This window comes from Mesoplodon bidens, assembly GCF_964165515.1.
Source record: "Mesoplodon bidens genome assembly, chromosome: 19".
Classification (NCBI taxonomy): domain Eukaryota; kingdom Metazoa; phylum Chordata; class Mammalia; order Artiodactyla; family Ziphiidae; genus Mesoplodon; species Mesoplodon bidens.
Window position 1 is genome coordinate 19786800 of NC_138179.1, and position 21141 is coordinate 19807940.

The window sequence follows — 21141 nt, forward strand, 5'->3', positions numbered from 1 at the left end:
CACGGGGGGTGTTTTTGAACAAGGGGCTCCTTTAAGATGCTACTAGCAGAGCCCAGGGGAGAGGCACCTGGGTGTGGGAAAAGACACAGATGTGGGTGGTTCTGTACAGATAGAGTGGTTGGGGTCTTGAAGCCAGGCTGGGAGTGGTGGGCAGCTGGGGCCAATGTAGGCCTCTGAGCTACGGAATGAATTGAAACCAGACGTGAAGCAGGATGGGGATGCTGGGATAGTTAGAGACAAGTGACGCAACGTCCAGCATTGCTCCAGAATGATCTGGAGCGGGGTGGGGGGAATCCAGCCAGGGAAGAACAGAACCAGAATGGCCGTGACTGGTTTCCGGCCACACGAGACTTCCTACACTGTTTTCTCTACTCTTTTTTTTTTTTTTTTTTTTTTTTTAGTTCTCATTTTTTTTTTTTTATTAATTAATTTATTTATTTTTGCTGTATTGGGTCCTCGTTTCTGCGCGAGGGCTTCCCCTAGCTGTGGCAAGCGGGGACCACTCTTCATCGCTGTGCGCGGGCCTCTCACTATTGCGGCCTCTCTTGTTGCGGAGCACAAGCTTCAGACGCGCAGGCTCAGTAATTGTGGCTCATGGGCCTAGTGGCTCTGCGGCATGTGGGATCTTCCCAGACCAGGGCTCGAACCCGTGTCTCCTGCATTGGCAAGCAGATTCTCAACCACTGCGCCACCAGGGAAGCCCCTGTTTTCTCTACTCTTGACATTTAAATCGCCAACGAAGCAGAGACGGATGGTAAACGGCTACTGGATGTGAGTCATGATGAGGAAGGAAGAAGTGAAGGTGACCCTCAGTTTCCAGCCTGGGGGTCTAGAAGGATGCCAGGCTCTGAGGACTGGCTGTTACCTCCGGGCCATGGGGAGAATCAAGAGCGGAGAATGCTGGTCTGCAGGAGCCCAGGGCTCCTTGGAGACAACGTGAGGGTCTAAGGGTCTGTTTCCCTCGTGGATTCCATGGGGACACATCTCGGAAACTCTAATGAGGTTAATAGGAAGGAAGGCAATATCCGGCAAGTGCGCATCCCTCCGGCTGACCCTGGGCTGACGTAAGGAAAAAACCAGGTCAAGTCCCCTTGCAGAAGCTGAGCTGGTTTCTGTCCTTCCAGAATGTCACCGCCAACCACCGGGCCAACGACGTGATTGCTGCCGAAGACGGCCCCCAGGTCCTGGTGGGGCGGTTCATGTACGGGCCCCTCGACATGGTGGCCCTGACCGGGGAGAAGGTACAGAGAGGCTGGGCCATCCCCTCCTGGGTACCACATGGCACGTGGGGTGAGGGCTGCGGAAGCCCTGGCTGCACGAGGTGGGAGACGCTCACGCAGGTCAGGGAGGGAGAGCGGGAGTGAGGGATGGACTGGGTGCCTCGGAGAAGCTGGTGCAGCTGCCGTGGAAAGAGGAAAGGTGGTTGGAGCCAGGAACTAGCATCGGACAGGACCCCAAGCCCTGCTGTCTTGGCAGAGAAGAGCTCCCAAGCCCAGCCCCAGCCCCCCGGCCTTCAGCGATTCCCCTGGTCCCCTCACTGCCTGCAGGTGGACATCCTGGTGATGGCAGAGCCTTCCTCCGGCCGCTGGGTGCACTTGGACACGGAGATCACCAACAGCAGCGGCCGAATCACGTACAGCGTGCCGCGGCCCCGGCGCCTGGGGGTCGGAGTCTACCCCGTGAAGATGGTCGTCAGGTAAGACCCAGGGAACATTCTCGTGCTTTCACCCAGTTCCTTGGCCCTGACAGCCAGGCCTGTCCAGAAGATGGGGTCCTCGAGGTACTGTCTTTTGGACCCTGTCCTTGTCTGCAGGGAGAGAGGAAAATGGGATGCGGTCACAGCTGTAGCATCAGGAGATGCCGTCCAGGTTCTCTCTCAACCTGGCCCCGACTGAGCTCTGACCCAGGCTGTGGGCTGACCTTGGCCTCAGGCTGACACACTGACGTTGAGCGCACCGCTGGCCATACCTTTCAGGGGCGACCAGACCTGCGCGATGAGCTACCTCACGGTGCTGCCCCGGGGCATGGAGTGCGTGGTCTTCAGCATCGATGGCTCCTTTGCGGCCAGCGTGTCCATCATGGGAAGCGACCCCAAGGTCCGGCCGGGGGCAGTGGACGTTGTCCGGTGAGTGCTCCCTCTCTGCAGGGGATGTGTCCCCCGGGGCAGGGGCCAGCAGCCCTGAGGGTTACGGGCCCGGAGCCGGGAGTCCTGGCTTCACCTCCAGGAGTAATTTACTGAGGGCCCTTGAGAAACTCGGATGCCCTCCCTCCCTCCCTCCCTCTCTGTCTTCCTCCCTGTGTTTATTCTAACGCTGTCTGAGCATTCTGTGCGGAGAATCAGGCCTGGTCTCTCGCATTCAGATCCCAATCAGGATAACATCGGTGTGTTCTGAGTACCGGCTGCTGTGTGGCAAATGCCTCCATACTTAGCAACTGAAGATCAAGCTTTATTATTCTGTCAAATCGGTGACTGGGTTCTGCTGGGAGTTTCTCCCGTGGGGTCTCCCCAGCAGTGGCAGTCAGGTGGTGGTCCAGCCTGGGGGTCATCTAAGGGCTCCACGGGGCTGGAGGTTGAGGATGTCCAAAATGGATGATGACCTCACGTGTCTCGTTCCTCGGCTGGGGCGTCTCTTTCTCTCTCTCCACGTGGCTGTTCCATGTGGCCAGCCAGGGGGTCTCAGACTAGCCACACTTTGTACCTGGTGGCTGACTTCCACCATGGTGACCGGCCTCCTCTGGTTCCTAGAGACCCAGCTGGAAGCTACAAGTGTTCTTAGGACCCAGCCTCGGAATTCAGTGTCCTTTCCACTACGTTCTATTGGTTATAAGTGAGGCGCAGGGTCGAACCAGATTCGAGGGGAAGGGACCACGTAAAGCTGTGAATACTGGGACACGTGGCTCACTGGGAGGCCATCTTTCAAGACTAGCTAACACACAGGGCTAATCGAGAGATTGCAGCTACTACAGCTGATTGGAGAAAGCAGAGCAGACTTCCTGGGGCAGGTGACATTTGAGGCAACTCCTGAAGGATGGAGAGATATATATATATATATATATATATTGCAGTCCATGCCATTGTACAAATATTAGCACATGCAGAAAGACAAAAAGAAGAAAATACAAAACTGTTCGTTTTTTTTTTTTTTTTGCGGTACGCGGGCCTCTCACCGTTGTGGCCTCTCCCGTTGCGGAGCACAGGCTCCGGACGCGCAGGCTCAGCGACCACGGCTCACGGGCCCAGCCGCTCCACGGCATGTGGGATCTTCCCGGACCGGGGCACGAACCCGTGTCCCCTGCATCGGCAGGCGGACTCCCAACCACTGCACCACCAGGGAAGCCCACAAAACTGGTTTTGATAGGCCAAGAAGGTGACAGGGACAGGGAAGAACAGACCATGTGCGGGGAAGAGGTGGGGCAAGTTTAGGGCCATTGGATGTTGGAGGCCAGGTTGGGACAGGGCAGGAGGTGTGGCAGGAAGCACAGCTTCCTAGGGCTACTGTACTGCTGAGAGAGGTGCAAACGGATTTTGCCAATAGAAAAGCAAAAGAGGTACCACTTGAGTCTCTCCCTCTCTCCCTGCCTCTCTCCCTCCACTCTTTTCTGAGGCTGGCTCTGGGCCAGGCTCTAGGCTGGGCACTGATGCAGAAAGAGATCCTAGTTAGAGGAGACTCACAGTCCAGTGGAGAAAACAAGTCATGGGCATGAGAAACCGTACTCCAGGACTCCAAGTGATCAGAACACCAAGAGTGGGACCAATCCCGGGTCCTGGGAGTTCTTGGGGACTGGGTCAGGGGACTGCCCTGCATCACCCCAGCAGCAGTGGTCACTCTGGGGAGAGAAAACTAGTCTGGCTCGAGGACTCCTACGAGACTGCTCACCTCAAGATGCCCACTGGCCTTGTGGAAACAGGCCCTGGACCTGCTCAGTTCAGGGGTCGACCTCCTCCTTATAAGCCTGCGTCCTTTATTCCCAGTATATCTTCTCCAAGCCCCTCCCAAGTCAGTGTCCCCCTCCCACACCTGGGAAGGGGAGGCTGTGGTCCTTCCTCTCTGGGGGGGCAGTCCATCGGGTGCTCTCACCTCTTCACATGGGCTCCTGGGGCCGCTGCGGTGCTCTCCAAACCTTGCTAAGCATCAGAAGCTGCTTTTTATAATCACAGATCACTGGGTACCCCCTCAGAATTAATCAGAACTCTGGAGGTGACACCTGAGCCTGTGCATTCTTACAAAACCTCCCCAAATCTCTCAGAGCATCTTCCAGTGTTTGGAAACCCCCAATCTATGGTGGCCAGTCAGTGGCTAGCGCCACAAAAGCCTGCAGTCAGGCCTGGACTCATCTGACGTCTTGCAGACAGGATTCCATGTCAACGGAGAGCAGTTGCCCACTGTGAGAGCACAGAGAAGAGAGAGGCAGATCCGGCTTGGAAAGCAGGGAAGGCTTCCTGGAGGAGGTGGCCTTGAAAGATGGGGGGATGGGAACATAAGGAGATGGAGCCACAAAGCCTCTCTAGGGCAGGGGTCTGCAGCAGAAGAGCACAGGGCTTGTCTGGGGCAGCAAAGCAGCTCATGTGGCTGGGGAGCTGCCATGCCCAAGGGCAGAGTGTGGAGGACCACCAGTGCAGGGGGGCCTTGCGACCTCAGGGCACCGGGGAGCCAGGAATGGCTTTAGGCAAAGGAGTAGTGGGGTTAGATGTGCAATTTACAGAAATCACCATGGAAACAGTACCAAGGATAACAAGAAAGTCACTGCCAGGCTTGTTTGGGATGAATTTATTTCATCCTTCAGAAAACCCTAGGTGGTAATTGTTGTTATTATCCCCATTTTACAGATGGGGAAACTGAAATTCTGGGGGCGTTAAGTAACCTGCTTGAAGTTGCACGGCCCAGGTTGGATTGGAATTGGGGGCACTGGAGGGAAAGGGGCCTCCCAGGAGGGTTTTGTAGTGGCCCAGGAGAGCGATGGGTCCTGAGCTAAGGCTAAGAAGTGGAGTTAAAGCGAGAGGATGGAGTGAAGGTCCTGCTGGGTAGAATCAAAGGCTCCTTGATTGGAGGAGGAAGGAGGGGGGACCGAAGGAAAGGGAGGAATCAAAGGGGCTTCTCTCGCTCCAGAAACTTGAATGATGATGGCGCATCACAGAGAAGGGGACCCAAGCAGAGGGGGCAGGAGTGGGGGGATCATTTGTGTTGTGGGCATGTGGTTGGTGCCTGTGGGCCATCCGGGGGAGATGGCCAGGACTCACGGGGCTCAACTGGGGGTGCGGACTTCAGGGTGCCCCCTTGTTTTCCCCTAGTGCTCCTGGGAACAGCTCCTCCGGCTTCTCGGGGCAGGGGGAAGTGGGGAGTGGGGCGGGCTGCTGGGCAGGGGGTGGCCCGCACGGGGCGGGGCTGGACCCTGCAATGCCGTTTCGCCAGGCACTGGCAGGACCTGGGCTACATGATCCTCTACATCACGGGGCGGCCGGACATGCAGAAGCAGCGGGTGGTGTCGTGGCTGTCCCAGCACAACTTCCCACAGGGCATGATCTTCTTCTCGGACGGGCTGGTGCACGACCCGCTGCGGCAGAAGGCCATCTTCCTGCGCAACCTCATGCAGGAGGTGAGCGTCCCGGCTGGGCAGGGCTTCCTCCACCGCCCTCCCCCTCCCCCTCCCCTCCTCCCTCAACCCGGGGTGGGGGGGGCCTCCTCCTTTACCCCACATCCTCCGATTGTCCAAGCGGATGCTCAGTTTGCAAAGCACATTCACGTGCACCTCACTGGTCCTTTTACTGCCCAGCGAGGTGTGTCTTATTATCCCTCCAGGCAAGTGAGAAAGGTGAGGCTTAGGGATGTGCCCAGGCTCTCAGAGTCACCCTTTCATCCTTTATCTGACCTGAAAGCCTAAACTCTTATCTCTGCATCTGGTTATCCCTTCAACAGACACTTAAGTGCCTAGTGTGTTCCCTCCCCTGTCCTGGGTGTTGGGGATGCACACAGGCAAACAGAACTCGGGATGTCCTAGAGCTGTGATTTTCACTGTGTGCCCTATGGCACAGGGTTCCCTGAGACCTCATTAGACATGCAGAGTCTCTGGCCCCCCTTGGAGACCTACTGAATCTGAAACTCAGGGAAGGGGGCCCAGCAATCTGTATTTTAACAAACCCGCCAGGGGATTCTGATGCTTACAAAATTTTGAGAACTGCTGATCGGGAGCCGGGGTTGACAAATCATGGCCCAGGGGCTGAATCCGGCCCATGGTTTTTATATGACTTGTGAGCTAAGAATGGTTTTAATTCTCTTACATCGTTAGGGGAAAAAAAAGAAGAATAAGGTTTCATGACATGTGAAAATTATATGAAACTCAAATTTCCATGTCCATAAATAAAGTATTACTGGAACACAGCCATGCTCATTTGCTTACGGGTTGTTTATGGCTGCTTTTCAGCTACAATGGAATAGTTGAGTAGTTGCAACAGAGTGCAAAGCCTAAAATATTTAGTATCTGGTCTTTCACCAAAAGAGTCGGCCAATCCCTGATCTACAGGAAGAAAAACATGGAAATTGATAGTTTACTGGTGGGTGATTAGAAAAGACCCTTTGGGAAATCAGAGGAGAGAGGACCCAGCTTTGTCTGGAGAGGCCAGGGAAGGCTTCTAGGAGGTGGTAACTTCTGAGCTGAGTCTTGAAGCATGAGTATGAGTTTGTCTGGTGGCCAAAGAAACAGCATGTGCAAAGGCACTGAGGTAGGAAAGAGCCTGGGATGTTCTCAGAGCTGCAGGTATTCAGGATGGGGGTATGTGCTGGATCAGATTCAGGTCAAGTGGGGGCTGAGGTCCCCAAAGTGATCAGGGGCCTGGGCTGGGCAGGCCGTGAAAACCTTAGAAACTGGGCAAGACCATGAACTCTCTGCTGAGGGTAATGGTGAGCCATGGAAAAGCTTAAGGCAGGGGAGTGGCAGTGTCTAATTTGGGTGGTAGAAAGATCGTTTTGGCAGCTGTATGGAGAACGGATTGGCGGGAGAAACGAGGGGCAGGAAGGCCAGTTGGGAGGCTGTTGCCCAAGCAAGAGACAGAAGACCAGAATCCAGGTGGTAGTCATGGAATAGAGAGAAAGGCATGGACAGGCAGGAGAACCAGAGGGCAGAATTGTCAGGACAGAACTGGCCTCCAGTCCTGGCCCTGGATTGTGTCAACTTGGCCCTCAATTTCCTGTCCACAGAGGAGCACTTTGCCCCACTGTTCGTAACCTACGGATCGTGCTCCTCACGTGGGGTCAGCAAATCGTGGGGCTGTGATTCACAGGTGGAGCCCGTATCAGGCTTTCGGTGCAGGGGGTGGGGCGGGAGGGGAGACCACTGCAGGGGGTGGTTCCTGATGCAGGGTGGACCCATGACTTGGAGTCTATCAGTGTGCAGATAAAGGGTCCCCCAGCAGTGCTCCCTGGGGGGACATCTGGGAATCCTTTGTGGGGATGCGCTGGGCCCCCTCTCCCTCCATCAGCTGCCCTGTGTTTCAGTGCTTCATCAAAATCAGTGCGGCCTATGGCTCCACGAAGGACATCTCCGTCTACAGCGTGCTAGGCCTGCCACCCTCCCAGATCTTCATTGTGGGCCGGCCCACCAAGAAGTATCAAACCCAGTGCCAGGTGGGAAGAGGTGGGGCTGGGGGTTGGGGGGTGAGGGGGTGGAACCAACAAAAGGGGAGGGGGGGGGAGGAGGTTTATTCCAGTGTTTGCTCCTTCAGTCATTTGTTTGTTCCTTCCTTCCTTCCTTCAACAAACACGACTGGGTACCTGCTTTGGGCCAGGCCCTGCGCTGGGTGCAGGGGAGATCCACGGTGGAATAGGATGTCATGTCATCCAGTCTAGTGGGGGAGATGGAAAAATTAGCAGACAATAACAGTGCAGTGTGGCAGGAGCCATAATGAATGACAGGGAGCACAGAGGACTGTGGGGTCCCAGAGAGGAGCAGCTAAGCCGGACTCGGGGACAAGGTTGGTTTCTGGTGTCCAGGAAGGGCCTGAGGTTGGAGGAGCCTTTGTGACGGAGGCAGCAGCGAAAGCCACAGTCAGGAGACGGCAGAGCACGTGTATATTCTGGGAACTGCAAGTGACTCAGCTTGGCTGAGCGTGATGTGGGAGGGAAAGGGAGCGAGGGCTGGAGCAGCGGGTCCTGGATGGCCTGTGTGTCTCGCCAAGCTGGGACTCTACGGCTCTGGAGTGAGTTTGTGATTCAGAGAGATCCGTCAGGCTGCAGGTGGAAGGCGGGTCAGAGGCGGGGGAGAGGGGAGGGAAGCAGTGGCAGGGCCGTGGCAGGGCAGAGAAGGCCAAGGGTCCGAGAGGCACTTCTAAGGCAGGATGGGTTGGATTTGGTAACGAGGGGATCAGACGCATGGGTCGAGAGAAAGGGAAAGTCAAAGATGACGCCCGGTTTCTGACCTGGGTGACCAGGTAGGTGGTACCATTACTGGGATTGAAAAGCAGGTGACTGAATGGAAGGCGATGATCTCTTTGGGCCACGTTGAGTGGGAGGTGCCTGAAAGTGACCAGCGCAGGTGGAGGGGCAGAGATGGTGGGACCTCAGAGTGGGGACCGTTAGAGCAGGGCTTCTCAACTCTAAGGTGCACACAGATCACCTGGAGACCTCGTTTAAATGCAGGTTCAGATTCCTAGGCCTGGGCTGGGGCCTGACATTCTGCCCGTCGAGGGTCCAGGTCGTGCTGATGCTGTTGATCCACGGCCCACACTTTGAGTTAGCAAAGGCTCTGAGGACCTAAGGAGAGGGAATGGCAAGAAGCGCAGCTGCGGGGCCGGAAAATATCGAGGTTCCGTGCGGTGGAAGCTGGAGGAGGGGAGAGGGAGACTTACCTTCGGGGGATTTTAGTGAAGGTGACAAGGATGGGAGCTTCACCCCATCAGGGATCCAGGGAACTCTGGCGTGACCCGTGGGTACAGACAGAAGCGCTCAGTTGCCCAAAGCCGGGCGGGGAGCCTTGACCGGTCATGGGCTCCCCAGGTCCTGGAGCAGCTGGGTGTTCCGGGGAGAGGGCGACGTTGGGGTGTGGGGAAGGGCAGGACCACGGCCCGCCTGCCCCTCTGGCCTGACGCCTGTCCCCTCCACAGTTTCTGAGCGAGGGCTACGCCGCGCACTTGGCCGCGCTGGAGGCCGGCCACCGCTCGCGCCCCAAGAAGAACAGCTCGCGTATGATCCTGCGCAAGGGCAGCTTCGGCCTCCATGCGCAGCCCGAGTTCCTGCGGAAGCGCAACCACCTGCGCCGGACCATGTCGGTGCAGCAGCCCGACCCGCCCGCCAACCCCAAGCCCGAACGGGCCCAGAGCCAGCCCGAGTCCGACAAGGAACACGAGCGGCCCCTGCCCGCGCTCAGCTGGGCGCGCGGGCCCCCCAAGTTCGAGTCGGTGCCCTGAGGGCCAGGCTGTGCGCAGAGCAGGGGGGCCCCAGCGGGCTGCCTTCTCCCCGGCAGACACAGGCCTTTTCCTGCTTTTTCCCTCCCGTGTCTGTCCAGCAGTGTCCGACCAGCGAGGGGGGCAGGACCCTGCCTGGCCTTGGGGGGCTCCCTGGGCTGCGAAGGGGTGAGATCCAGGGGTCTCAGTGCAGTCGCTGCTGCGCTCCGTCACGCCTGCAGCGCAAGCCCCAGCTAGGGTGGATGTTTGTATAATCCCGGGGGCAGGCCTGCCCGGAGCCGGAGCGTTTGACAAAGTCGACCATCTTTCTGAGTTCCTGAGGCTTCCACAGCGATGCTACGCAGGCCCTCACGGGGGGAGCCCCCAGACCAGGGACCAACAGCCGCTGGCAGGTACAGCTTCTTGGCTGCCTGCTGGAGGGTCGAGTGGCATTTGTGTCCGCCCTCCGTGTGACGTCCCGGGTCACCATTTTGGGCCTGGCTCTCCTGTGGCAAAGTGGCCACGTTCTGGGAGTGAGAGGATGTCCCCTGGGCTCATCCTATGTTTGAGTCGTTTGCCCACGGCCCTTGGGGGGCGGGGTCTGGTGCTGACGGTCTGTCCTCCTGCAGCTGTCCATTGTCCCCTCTTTCTTGTCCTCAGTATCCTCACCTTTCTCCCGTGGCCCTTGAGGACAGTTATGCCTCTTCCCGGAGTCCTGCCTGGTGCCCTCCCCTGTGAGGCTGTGGCCCTGGGTTCTGGCCTAGCTGGGCTGGCTGTGAGCCCTCGAGCCTGTTGCTTGCCCTCTCTGGGCCCTGCCTGCCTTCTGTAATTGGAGGGGTCTCCGCAGCTGAGATGGGTGGGAGTTTCTGACTCCTAGGCTGTCCTGCACGTCTGCCTTCCGAGGCTTTTCAGGCCTGAGAGCCTCTCAGAGTGCCCGGTGATCTGGACCTTCCTTGCAGACTAAGAGAGGGGCTGGGGCGGTGCGGGGGAGGGCAAGAGGGAGCCGCCGTTGCCCCATCACTTGAAAGGAAGCCCCTCTGTGGGGTTGCTCGGAAGGGGTCCCTGCTCCATAGAGAGGTTTGGTTTGCGCTGATGTCCAAACCTGGTGTCCCAGGGACAGAGACATTCCCCAAAGGGCACTGGTCGGGCTCCCCCTCCCCGGCTCTGCTCAGCGTGATTTCTCCCTTTGGCTCCTGGAAGGCGTAACAGCTGAGGTCCCAGAGCTCCGGGGGTTCATGTAATTTTGGCTCAAACTGTTGTGTTCTCTTCCCTTCCCCCTGCCACTCAGCTTGGTTTGGTGCCCGTAACCTCCTCTTGGGTCGTGCCCTGAGGTTGGCAGGGCTTGGCTCTCCTGGGGCCCCTCAAATTCTGCCCAGGCCTTCCTCCTGCTGAGCCCCTGGCCCAGGCGTTGGTCTCCTGCACTCCCCCCCGCTCCCTGGCCCAGACCCACACCTGCTGTGTCGGGCTACCCGGGCTGCCTCTGAGCCCTCCGGGCTGTCACGGAGGCTGATCCAGCTCTTGCAGCCGAGGCTCTGGGTCACGGGCCGGGCGGCCCAGGCCCAGACATCTGTATACCCAGCAGGCACCTGTGTCAGCTCAGTGTCGCTTCTGCTGTCTACCTCTTGCAGGTCCCATGTGGCCAGTGTCCTCCCCAGGGGCGGGTGCTGGTGGGGGCAGCTGGCACCGCTGTTGTGAATCAGCCGGTAAACTCGACGCGCCGCTGGGGCTGGACGGCTCCGGGCTCCCAGCCCCCACCCCTGCTCTCCACTGGAACTGGTTCTTCTCCAGCCTGCCAGCTCCTGTTCCACTTCCAGCGCCGCCTCTGCGCCCAGGCCCAGAGCTGCTGGCAAGTCTGCTGGGGAGGGGTGATCACCCCCGGCTTCCTCTCTGGTCCTGCCTCCTGGCGGTTCGCAGCGGGCCCATCCCTCCTTTAACATTTCATCCTTCTTGGCTCTCCGTGGAGCAGCAGCTCATACGGCACAGCCACGTCAACTCCAGTCCTTCCCCTCCTTCCCAAAGCAGACGCTGCATTACACTCGGGCCGAGTTGGTCTGCTTCTCTGAAATTCCATCTCCTTTTTGCAGAAGCCACTGATGTGTGGCTCTCAAGTGATGAAATAATTAGCGTGAGATACTTCTCCGCCAGTTAGAGTCCCTCTGCCCTTTTTTCTGAGAACCCCAGGCTGGGAGCAAGAGATAGCAGGGACCCTGAGGAATTTGAAGTCCATGGGAGCAGGGTTCTGCGCTTGTGGGGATCGGAGCCGGGATGTGGGCCCCAGCAGGAGGGCCCGCACCCCTTCCCTCTGGAGCTCCGGTTTGGGGCTCTGACGACGTGCACCTCAGATGCTGAAGGTGTGCAGTGAGAGGTGGTGAACACAGCGTTCTGGGAGCTTCGGTCGGTGTGTGTGAACGTGTGTATGTGGAGCTCTGTATAGTGACCACACTCGACTTGTTTGCTTTCACAGCAACTCTGTAACCAACGTGCACTTTCTCTGCTAGTGGTTTGTTTGATTTCCTCCTTCCAGTTAAGTTGGAGAAAAACAAAGAACCAACTTGTGTCGTTCTCCCGAGGGGGTGCCACTGCCTTTCCTGGAGTACTTCTGTGACCCCCCAGTCTGGCTGTTTTCTAGAGAATCCTTTCAGCTCCCTGTGCCTGCTCCCCAGGAGCTGGAAAACACATCTTCCCGCCTGACCAAAGCTCCTTGTTCCTTGCGTGGCATGTTTGTTCTTCCTAGTTTGGGGTGGGGGGCGGCTGTCCCGGCAGAGGGCCTGCCTGCGGCCTCCCCTGCCTTCGCCCTGTTGGGGGTTCAGGGTGCATCTGTAGCCAGGGCCTGCTCTTCCGGCCTCATGGCATTTTTCTAAAGATCTCAACTCCTCTCTTAGGCTCTGCAACAGATACATTAAAAAAAAAAAAAAAAAGTTAAGACTCTTTCATGCATTTGGATAAAGGGCCCTCCAGTCTGGGTGCTGGGCCACAGAAAACCAACATATTTGAACCCCAGGATTCCAGACATGGGTGGGGTGTGCTCCCTGAAAGAGGGGAGGCTGGAACTCATGGGTTTTAAACTGTACTTTGACGGCTTTGGAGCGCAGACCCGCACCCCGGAAGTGCCCTGCCAGCAAAACGTGGCGCCGATTGTTCAATGAAAGGCGGCCCCCGAGGCAGGTGGAAATGGGTCCCGAGGTGGCGCCGGTTTTGGGGGGGCCACTCGCCCACCCAGCCCAGGTGCAGCCCTGCCCGGGAGGGGCGCCCTGCCTGCGGAGCCTCAGCTTGACCCCGCCTTAAATAACCAACTTTCCTGCCGAATCCTCGGGGGTTTGGGTGCCCAGTGCTCTGGAAACCTATTCTCTTTGGCTCAGCCAAAAGAAACCTCCCCTCCCCTGCCCCCTCCCCGCCCCAGTAGGGTTAAGTCCAAGCAGCGAGGCCTGGCCTGGGTCCTTGTCTCCTTGCTGAGAAATCAACAAGGTGGATGGGGAAAAAAAATCAGGAATTTGACCGCCACCCTCACGGGCACAAGGAGAGGCAGGTGACACCAGGGAGGGGTGGGACGGTAGGGTGGCTTGCTCGTAGGGACTCCCACCCTCGGACCCCGCTGTCCTTTTCTATTATTTGTCTACTCGGTGGTGGCAGCCGGTCTGATCTTGTCCGTCTGACTGTTCCTAAGTATGTAACTCTCAGTATTATTTGTGGTGGACGGTTCTGTGGTGAAAAAGGTTTATTCTATTTCTCATGGCTGCCTTGTACAAAATCCGTTAGAAAAGAAAATGTAAAATATCAGATTTCTAACAAGACAGAAACAGCATTACGGAGTTAAAAGATTTTTACAGCTGGTCTTGATTTTGATGTGAGTTGGTTTTTAACTCTCAAATGTTGTCACTTAAATAAAAACCTTATTTGCCTTTAAAATGTGCTTTGCTCTGAACTAAGCCGAGAGACCCTTCCCGTTGCTCATGTTCCGCCTGAACTGGGGGCAGGCCGGCTTGGAGTCGGGGTGGATGAGGGCGACAAAGCCGGGCCCTAGACCACAGACCTATGGCTCAGAGCGGCGCAGGGGGTAGGTAGGGTGACAACGGAGAGACGTCAGATACAGAAAGAGAGTCTTTATTATGAAAAAGCAGTGTTGTCTAGGAAAGTCGTACACTGGTTTCTTTCGAATAAAATGACAAAGCAGATTTCTTAAATAATTTACAAAGGGCAGAAGTTGCTATTGAACAGGGCTACCTCTCCCTGTACGCCCACGGTGCCCTGTGCTGAGAGTGTAAATAGGTACCTGTGGACTCAGGTCTTGGAGCCTGGAACTCTCTCCCACCCCTTCTTCCGGGGCTCTGCTGTGGGCAGCAGGGCTTAGAATCTGGGTTCCCAAGAGCCCCTGCGCTGGTGACACAGGAGATGACTCTGCAGACCCTACTCCTGGGTACACAGCTCAGGGCTCTCAAATGTGACCTTGTGCTTGCACTTCACGTTACAAGTGAAGCAACTGTAAAGCTCACGTGTGGGGTGAGTTTCTAAGCCCCAAAGGGGAGTAGAATGAGCAGTTCCCCCCGCCTCTCCGAGGCCTCCCCGAGTCACTCGCAGACTGCGGCAAGTGGTCACTGGCGGGTGGAGAAGCGGCTGGAGCAGGAGGGCAGAGACCCCCGAGAAGCCTCCACCTGGGCCCTTGTTAGTCCGGTCCCTGTTTGCAGCGGCCCAGGGGCACTGCCAGCTCCTGGGTCCTCCAGGAACTCCCGGGAAGCGTGGACCCTGGGTGTGAGGGCATGGTGGTCAGCTATGGCTTGCGTCCTGCAAGACAGAGCTCCCTTCATGCCCCTCACAGTGCTGAAGCCAGGGGAGGCGGGGACACCATAGACTGCCCCCCGAATGAGGCGCTAGAAGGTGGCTGCGGCTGCCTGGGGCCCCGGTATGCTTTGCTCCATCAATGACGGGCCCAGTGAGGTCAGCAGCTCCGGCTCCGAGCAGCTCAGAAGACTTGCACCTTCCTGCTCTGTGCGGCCCATCGGCTGTGTGGCTTTTTCCAGAAAAGACTCAGTTCTTTAACATGCCTCCAAGTATGTCTCCGGGCTCGTGCAAGAGGAGGGGGAGGGGGAGGGGGAGGACACAGAGAAAGATGCTTAGGAGGAGGGCATTACCTGAAGGATGCTGTCCTCAGTCACGAATGAGAGAAACAGTCATGTCGCCACTAGAGGTGGGAAAGCAGGAGGGACAGATGCCACTGGGTGCCGCAGGCTTTGAGGGACCCTCCCCGCCTGAGCTAGACAAGAGCAGACCTGGCAACGTGGCGGCGACATGGCCCACTCAGCATGTAGTCAGAGCCGGCAGGGCCCCGCCTCAGAGGCCGTCACAGCCACGTACAAACGGCCCCCCAGTTAGGGCAGCTCCAGGCCCAGGCCCTGCCCCCGGGACGCTGTCCTAAGCAGACGGACCAGGCATTTCACAGCAGCCAGGATGCTTTCCCCAGTTCCGTGGGCGGGCAGGGCTGAGAGGAGCCATGGGGAGTGGCAGAGGAAGGGCGGGTCTTTCAGGAACCAGGGACCCGGCCACATGTGATGGACGAATGTGGGGGACCAAGGCCCAGGGGGCCACATACATGCAGGGTATGTCCTTAACCACCACCCCAATCTAGGTCTTTCATCAAGGAGGAGACCGAGGCATGTTGCAGAGGAGACAGAGGCTCAGAGAGGGAGAGGGGCAACCAGGGTCACACAGCAGGGCAGAGCCAGAGCCCGCCTGAAAAAAAGTGGCTGCTTCAAGGCGGACCCTCCCGGCCATGTCCCTTTGAAGCATGGTATACCAGCTCACCTCTCCTCGGCTATGATGGCCTCATCCAGCTCTTGGGACAGCTTCTGGAGATGCTGGATTCCTGCCCCCACGGGCTCTAGGTCACTGTCAGACTCGCTGAACGGAAGGAAAAGCCACGCATATCAGTCATTAGTTGGAAACCTGCGACGGGGGCCCTTCCCATCCAGCACCGGGCCTGGTGTATAGGCCCAGATGACCCACACGGGCTGGGAACGTGTCACCGCAGACCCCCATTCCAGGAAGTGACATCAGAGCAGCTTGGAGCAGATGGCAGAGAAAAGCTGGATCAAGGCCCACAAGGTCAAGGGCAGGTGATCTTGTAGACAGGTGAGCCTCAGCCCCCCACATGGCTTCAAAACTTGCTTTTGGGCTCCCCACCCCAGGAGGCTTGGGTGACTGTGATACTCCGAGAGTTAAGCTCGCCTCTTCCTTTGGCAGACGGGGAAACTAAGGCCCTGAAGGACCTCCCCAGATCCCCCACTAGCAGGGCGCAGAGCTGGGCCGGAGCACGGATGTGACTCCGCTCAGGGTGTCCCTGGCTCCAGGGAGCTGCAGGAGGGGCTCAGCAGCCCCCAGGGCCCAGTTAGTGTTTGCGGGGCAGGCCTACTGCACGTACCTGGGGGAGCAGAGAGGCTCTGCTGAGGAGTAGGGGCTCCGGAGGGCAGCCTCTCTCCTGGACCGCCGCCGAGGGTGGGCACGCGGGCCCATCCGGGTGGAGAGGCGGCGATGCTCCCTCTCCCGGGGGTCCAGGGTTGAGCCGGCAGGGGCAGCCACTGATAGCCGGGTGCTCCTGTGGCTCAGGCTGCGAGCCGGGGGGCCACTGCCCTTCTGTGGCCCTCTCTTCCTCCTCCTGGCTTTCACCTGGGTTTCCACCAGCCACTTGGTGCCACTTTGGCAGGACTCCTGGATTCTCTGTGACAGGTACATGGAAAGGTCAGCATGGACAAGCCAAGAGTGAGCTACCCCAGAGTCCCCAGGCCATACCCCCAACACTTCGGCCCACCAGCTGGTCCTACAAATCCAGGCAGCTTTTAGTCTCAAGGTGAGGGTTGCAGATGAGTCCATGTGGAATGGGTCCACGGCAAGGACCCAGCTCGGGGCCCCCGGGGATAAGTGCGTGGCCAGCAGCAGAACCATGCTGGCTCATGGAGTCTGCGTTTGGTCTAAGTCCAAACCCTCTTTCGGGACAGACTGACCCAGACTCAAAGGCGAGGCCCAGAGGAGAGCAGGCCTGCCCACGGGATACCGTGAAATAATTTCTCTCCCGGCTTCTGGTCTCCCTGACTCTAATCTACCGTCCACATTGTTGCACAGAGATCCTTCTCAGGGACTGACATTTGGCTCAGAGACTTCTCAAAGGGTCCAGAAATGCTCCCCTCTCCCAAACCTTCAGATTCCCACTCAGACAGCAAGGAGATGCCCTGCCCACCCCCAGTTCTCTCCTTGGAGGCCTGTCCACTCTCATAGCTCCTGCCTTTCCTAGGTGACACCTCCCCACGCCTCCAGCTCTAGGTTTGGAGACACAGCCACTTGGGAGGCCCAGGGACCCATCACCCCCAGCACACATGGCCTCTTCCTGCCCACACCTCTCATCTGATACCAAACCCTCTCAAAGCTACCTTCTGAGCAGTTCTTGAAGTTGCTCACTCCTCTGCAAGGCCAGACACCCCCAGGCCCCCTCAGAGGCGAATCTTCTTCTAACCCCCTTTTCATCAAGTAGCTAAAGAACAAGTTCTAATATTGCTAATCGGACCCAATTCCCACCATGTTGCAAATTCTTCCCACTGGTTCCCAGGGCTCCCAGTCGCTCTTGGGAGCATCTACACGTGTTCGGCACACCCAGCCCCTCTCACGTCCCACGCTGCTCTCTGTCCTCCGGCCACACATAGGCTAAGTTCCTGCCAGTTCTCTTCAGCATGGTGCCCTCCCTCAGCCCTGGGTCTGGACTATTTCACCTGCCTTGTACACTCATACTTCCCCCTTTCCTGGGCGAATTCCACAGGATCACCTCCTCTGGGAAGCCTTCACTGACTAAGCTTCTTTTTGGTGTTCTCCCACCCTTAGCCCCTTGAACGCAATTTCCTATCACAATACAGCTCTATCATCTTGTCTTGTGAGGCTCTGTTCCCTCACAACACTGCTTTCATTCACTCATTCAGCTATCTGTTGAGCACCTGCTACGTGCCAGGAACTATTTGTTGTGCTGGGGACACAGCAATGAACAAATCAAAGGCCCTGTCTTCATAGAGTCTCTATTCTTGGGGGCAGCTATCATCCAGCATCAAGAAAGCCCTCCATACCTGGACATGTTCGACATTACCTGGGACACGGCACCCAAGGCGTTCTTAGCTGAGCGAGCTGCAGCCTGGAGGCCCTGCTGTCCTGGCTGTGGGGTTTCCAGGCGTTTCCAGGAGGGGCCCGCCCTGAGGTTGAGGCTGACTGCTCTCAGGGGCAGCCTCCTTTGGAACCGTCTGCACAGGGAGTCCAGGGCCCCGCTGGAGGTGTCTGGGTGGCCAACTGCAGGCTGTAGGGCCTTGCTCTCCTCCAGCTGCCCCTGGTTCTGTAGGGACCTCCGACGCATGGAGGCCCCCACGGCCGGCCACCGAGAAGCCATCCGCCTGGCCGAGAGTCTGTTCTGCCCAGCAGACCCTGGAGAGGAGATCAAAGGGAGGTCAGCAAGGCATCCCCCCACTGTCCCATTCCCAGGCTTCAAAGACACCCTGAGTACCGGGGGAAGAGATGGGATGGGGGCCCATGGGGTGGGGCACTTGGCAACTGTGGGTGCAGGCAGGAGGATGCTTCCTGGAAGAGGGGTCAGCGAGGCCCAGAAGAGGGTAGAGGCTGAACAAGGCCGGTCAGCAATGTGTCCCGTGCTGCAAGTGTCTGAAACAAGCTGTCTTTTCATCCCAGCCTCCTTTCCGTTATCTGCCTCAGGCGGAGAGGGAGGCAGGACTTGCCGGCCGTCACCGAGCCTCAGCACTTGGTCCCGGGCAGGACCAGCGGCTCTTTCACGGGTTCGCCCTGACCCAGTGCGCTCTGACGGGCTGACCAGACACCCCAATGTCCATCCGGCTATACCCAGAAGCCCCACATACCGTGTCTGTCCTAACGGGAGGTCCCCCCTCCCGTCCCTTCTTAACAGAGGCCCTACCACGCCCCTGCCCGCACTCACCCAACAGCGCCCAACGCAGACCAGAAGCCGAGCACAGCTGCTTCTCACCCATCCAGAAAATTTGAAACACCGGGCGGATCCGCCCCCTGGCCCTGTCCTCACAGCTGATTGGCTCCGTCCCCGCCTCGCTGCCTCGTCGGGGATCCGATTGGACCCTGCGCCCGCGGCTGTGAATCTTGCTCTCGGATTGGCCCGCCCGTCCCCATTCCTGCCTCTGGATGTCTGGCGGGCCGGGAGCAGCGCGTTGAGGTCTCTTTGTATTCTCCGGTCCCGCCCGCTCAGCCTGCGGAATCCTTCCCCCGCGCCGGCTCAGCCCCGGCGCCACCTCCTGACGCTCGGTCCCCGGTCGCTGGGCTCCCTCCTTAGCTACAAAGGGCTCTGGCTGGTCTGACCGGGCGGGGCGGAGGCGGGGTCCCGAGCTCCTAGCGGCCCCCCCCATCCTGCTTGGAGGTCTCAGTGGTTTTGTCAGAAAGAGCCTGGGCTGGGGGAGCTCGGAGCCTTGGGTTCCTGTGGAAGTTTTGTTTCAAACTTCCCTCGTGACTCTGTGCCTTCCTGAGACTGACCCTCTGTCCCCCAAACTTGCCACCCGCGCTGACCCCCAGGAAAGTCCATCCTGGAAGAGGGGACAGATTGGGTGCACCTCCCCTCCTCCTCCAAGTACGCTCCCCGCCCCCTCCCTCCCCCGCCCCGTCCCCTCTATGCAGCTGAGTGCCTCCCTCCCTCCCTCCCTTTAGCATCCAAACTAAAAAGCCCACCATTTAGAAAGCCCCGTCCCCCCTCCACCTCAAGGCAGCACTGGCCATGCTCCCCCTTCCGTTTCCTTGCTGCCGTCCTCACCTAAAACCCCCCACCGCCCCACCCCGAGTTTCGACTGATGGGCACCTTGAAACTCAGTCCTTAACCCCATTCTTCACCTCTGGGTGATCTCACCCACACCCTTGTGAAGGGACCCTCCCCATGGGAGGAGGACGATTAAAATACGAGGCACTTACTATACACCAGGTACTGGTGTTCCAAGCACTTTACAGGAGGATCTCATGAGCCCCTCATTGCAGCCAAGGACTAGATGAGGAAACGGAGGTGTGGGGAGGTCAGGTGGGGCCCCAATTTCCCCTGGTTAGTATGCAGCAAGGATTCAAACGCAGTCTGGGGCCAGGGTCCACGAGCCTCACCAGCGCACCACACTGCATCTCCTCAGCCTGCACCTCTCCCCGGCAGGTGTATCCAACCCTGGTCTCTCCCAGCCCCCCTTCTCCTCCTTCCCCACGTCCCCTCATGTGTCTTTCCAAATACCTAACTTGTGTCTTGATAGACTCAGCCCTGTGCTAACAATGGTCCACAAAGGTCAACAAAATGGATGCATTCCTTACCTCCAGGAGCTCAGATCCAGTGTGTGGGGAGAAACGGACATGAATAAATTAAAAAACCAGTAATCGATTCATCAAAGAAAATTATGACACAAAAGTTATGTCACTTAAAGCTGAGACCTAGAAAATGAGTTCACCAAGCAAAGAATGTGTGTGTTTGTGTGTGTTTGAGTGTGTATGTGGGGAGGCGGGAGGCAGGGGAGGAGATGCTCTTCTTGCACAAGGAACATCATGTTTGGGGGCCCAGGACCCAGGTGAGACCCCCAGCACACACACATACGTGTAACTAAAACAAAAGTTTCCTGAAACAATACTTGACTATGTGTGAGGTGCTTTGACATATTTTCTATTTCATTAAAAAAAAAAAAAAAAAAAGTCCTGGTGACAGCTCGCTAAGTTTACGTTACAGTGGCGCTCTAAGAGTTGTGAGCTGTGGTTTGAAAAACGCTGCTCAGTTTTGCCTGCTCAGCTTCTTCCCCTAGCTGAGTTGTTTCCCAAGCGTCGGAAGTGTGTGTTCCCACACTTCTTGTATGCTTGTTGTATTTATTATTGTAATTAGGGAATTTTTTTTTTTTTTTTTTGCGGTACGCGGGCCTCTCCCTTTGTGGCCTCCCCCATTGCGGAGCACAGGCTCTGGACGCGCAGGCTCAGCGGCCATGGCTCACGGGCCCAGCCGCTCTGCGGCATGTGGGATCTTCCCGGACCGGGGCACGAACCCGTGTCCCCTGCATCGGCAGGCGGACTCTCAACCACTGCGCCACCTGGGAAGCCCTGTAATTAGGGAATTTAATTCGTGTCCTCTACCAATGAAATATGAGGGGGGAAAGCAGGAGTTATTATTTTTCTGGAAACTAAGTTCAACGTGTGGGAAAGACTCGGAAGATGACACACGTAGAAACAAATCCTCCCAAATAGGTTGCCGTGTTGCAATTGTCCAGCCATACCTGTCTGCCTGTTGCAGTGCCTGGCTCGTACATCACGGGCATCTCTACGATAGCTTATATGTGTGAAGCCCTTACCATGTGTCTGCTAAGTGCATTTCCTTTCTTTAATCTTCCTTAATCCTCACAGCAACGCTATGAGGCAGGTACTATTTTTATTCCCGTTACAGATGACAAAACTGAGACTCAGACGGGTGAGGTGTCTCGCTCAAGATGGAGCAGAGAGTCGGAGCTGGAACTTAAACCCTGAAGGGCTGACTCTGAAACCTGAATTCTTAACCTTAGATTCCACGGCCTCATCAAGCATCAGAAACGAGGGATAGAACGCACGCTGAGGCCCTCCCTGCTTGAAGCTTTCAGCCCGCCTCCCTCAGCTCTGTGACTGGAAGGGCAGGTGAAGGAGAGCGGTCTCCATGGCAACAAGAGGAGGAAGAAACAATTTCTTTTGAATGAGGAACCTCTCTATTGGCCTCCTGTGGAGGGTGGAGCAAG

The 21141-nt window shown here is 57.4% G+C and overlaps 2 protein-coding genes across 5 annotated transcripts in view; one reads left to right on the forward strand and one right to left on the reverse strand.

Moving 5' to 3' along the window:
- PITPNM3 (PITPNM family member 3) overlaps positions 1-9397 on the forward strand; it is a gene marked incomplete at its 3' end in the record, with an annotated part of 86053 nt that extends 76656 nt beyond the window's left edge. Inside the window, exons 15-20 of the mRNA XM_081219142.1 lie at positions 1125-1241; positions 1548-1696; positions 1976-2125; positions 5412-5595; positions 7491-7619; positions 9095-9397. Of these exons, the coding sequence (XP_081075268.1) occupies positions 1125-1241; positions 1548-1696; positions 1976-2125; positions 5412-5595; positions 7491-7619; positions 9095-9397 (1032 nt within the window). The remainder of the gene's footprint in view (positions 1-1124; positions 1242-1547; positions 1697-1975; positions 2126-5411; positions 5596-7490; positions 7620-9094) is intronic.
- A 4061-nt stretch (positions 9398-13458) lies between these two features.
- Positions 13459-18665, reverse strand: PIMREG (PICALM interacting mitotic regulator). 4 transcript variants are annotated; one of them, XM_081217981.1, is made up of 6 exons: positions 18342-18664; positions 17490-17818; positions 15786-16081; positions 15170-15265; positions 14500-14549; positions 13459-14152 (listed from the first exon to the last, which is right to left on the reverse strand). In XM_081217981.1, the coding sequence occupies exons 1-5, from the start codon at positions 18391-18393 to the stop codon at positions 14516-14518; spliced, it is 807 nt and encodes a 268-aa protein (XP_081074107.1). In that variant the 5' UTR covers positions 18394-18664; the 3' UTR covers positions 13459-14152; positions 14500-14515. The 4 variants fall into 4 exon arrangements, with proteins under 4 accessions (XP_081074107.1, XP_081074106.1, XP_081074109.1 ...); XM_081217980.1 differs by having other exon boundaries at positions 13459-14113; positions 18342-18663; XM_081217983.1 differs by lacking the exon at positions 18342-18664 and adding an exon at positions 17898-18301 and having other exon boundaries at positions 13459-14113.
- Positions 18666-21141: the final 2476 nt, after the last annotated feature.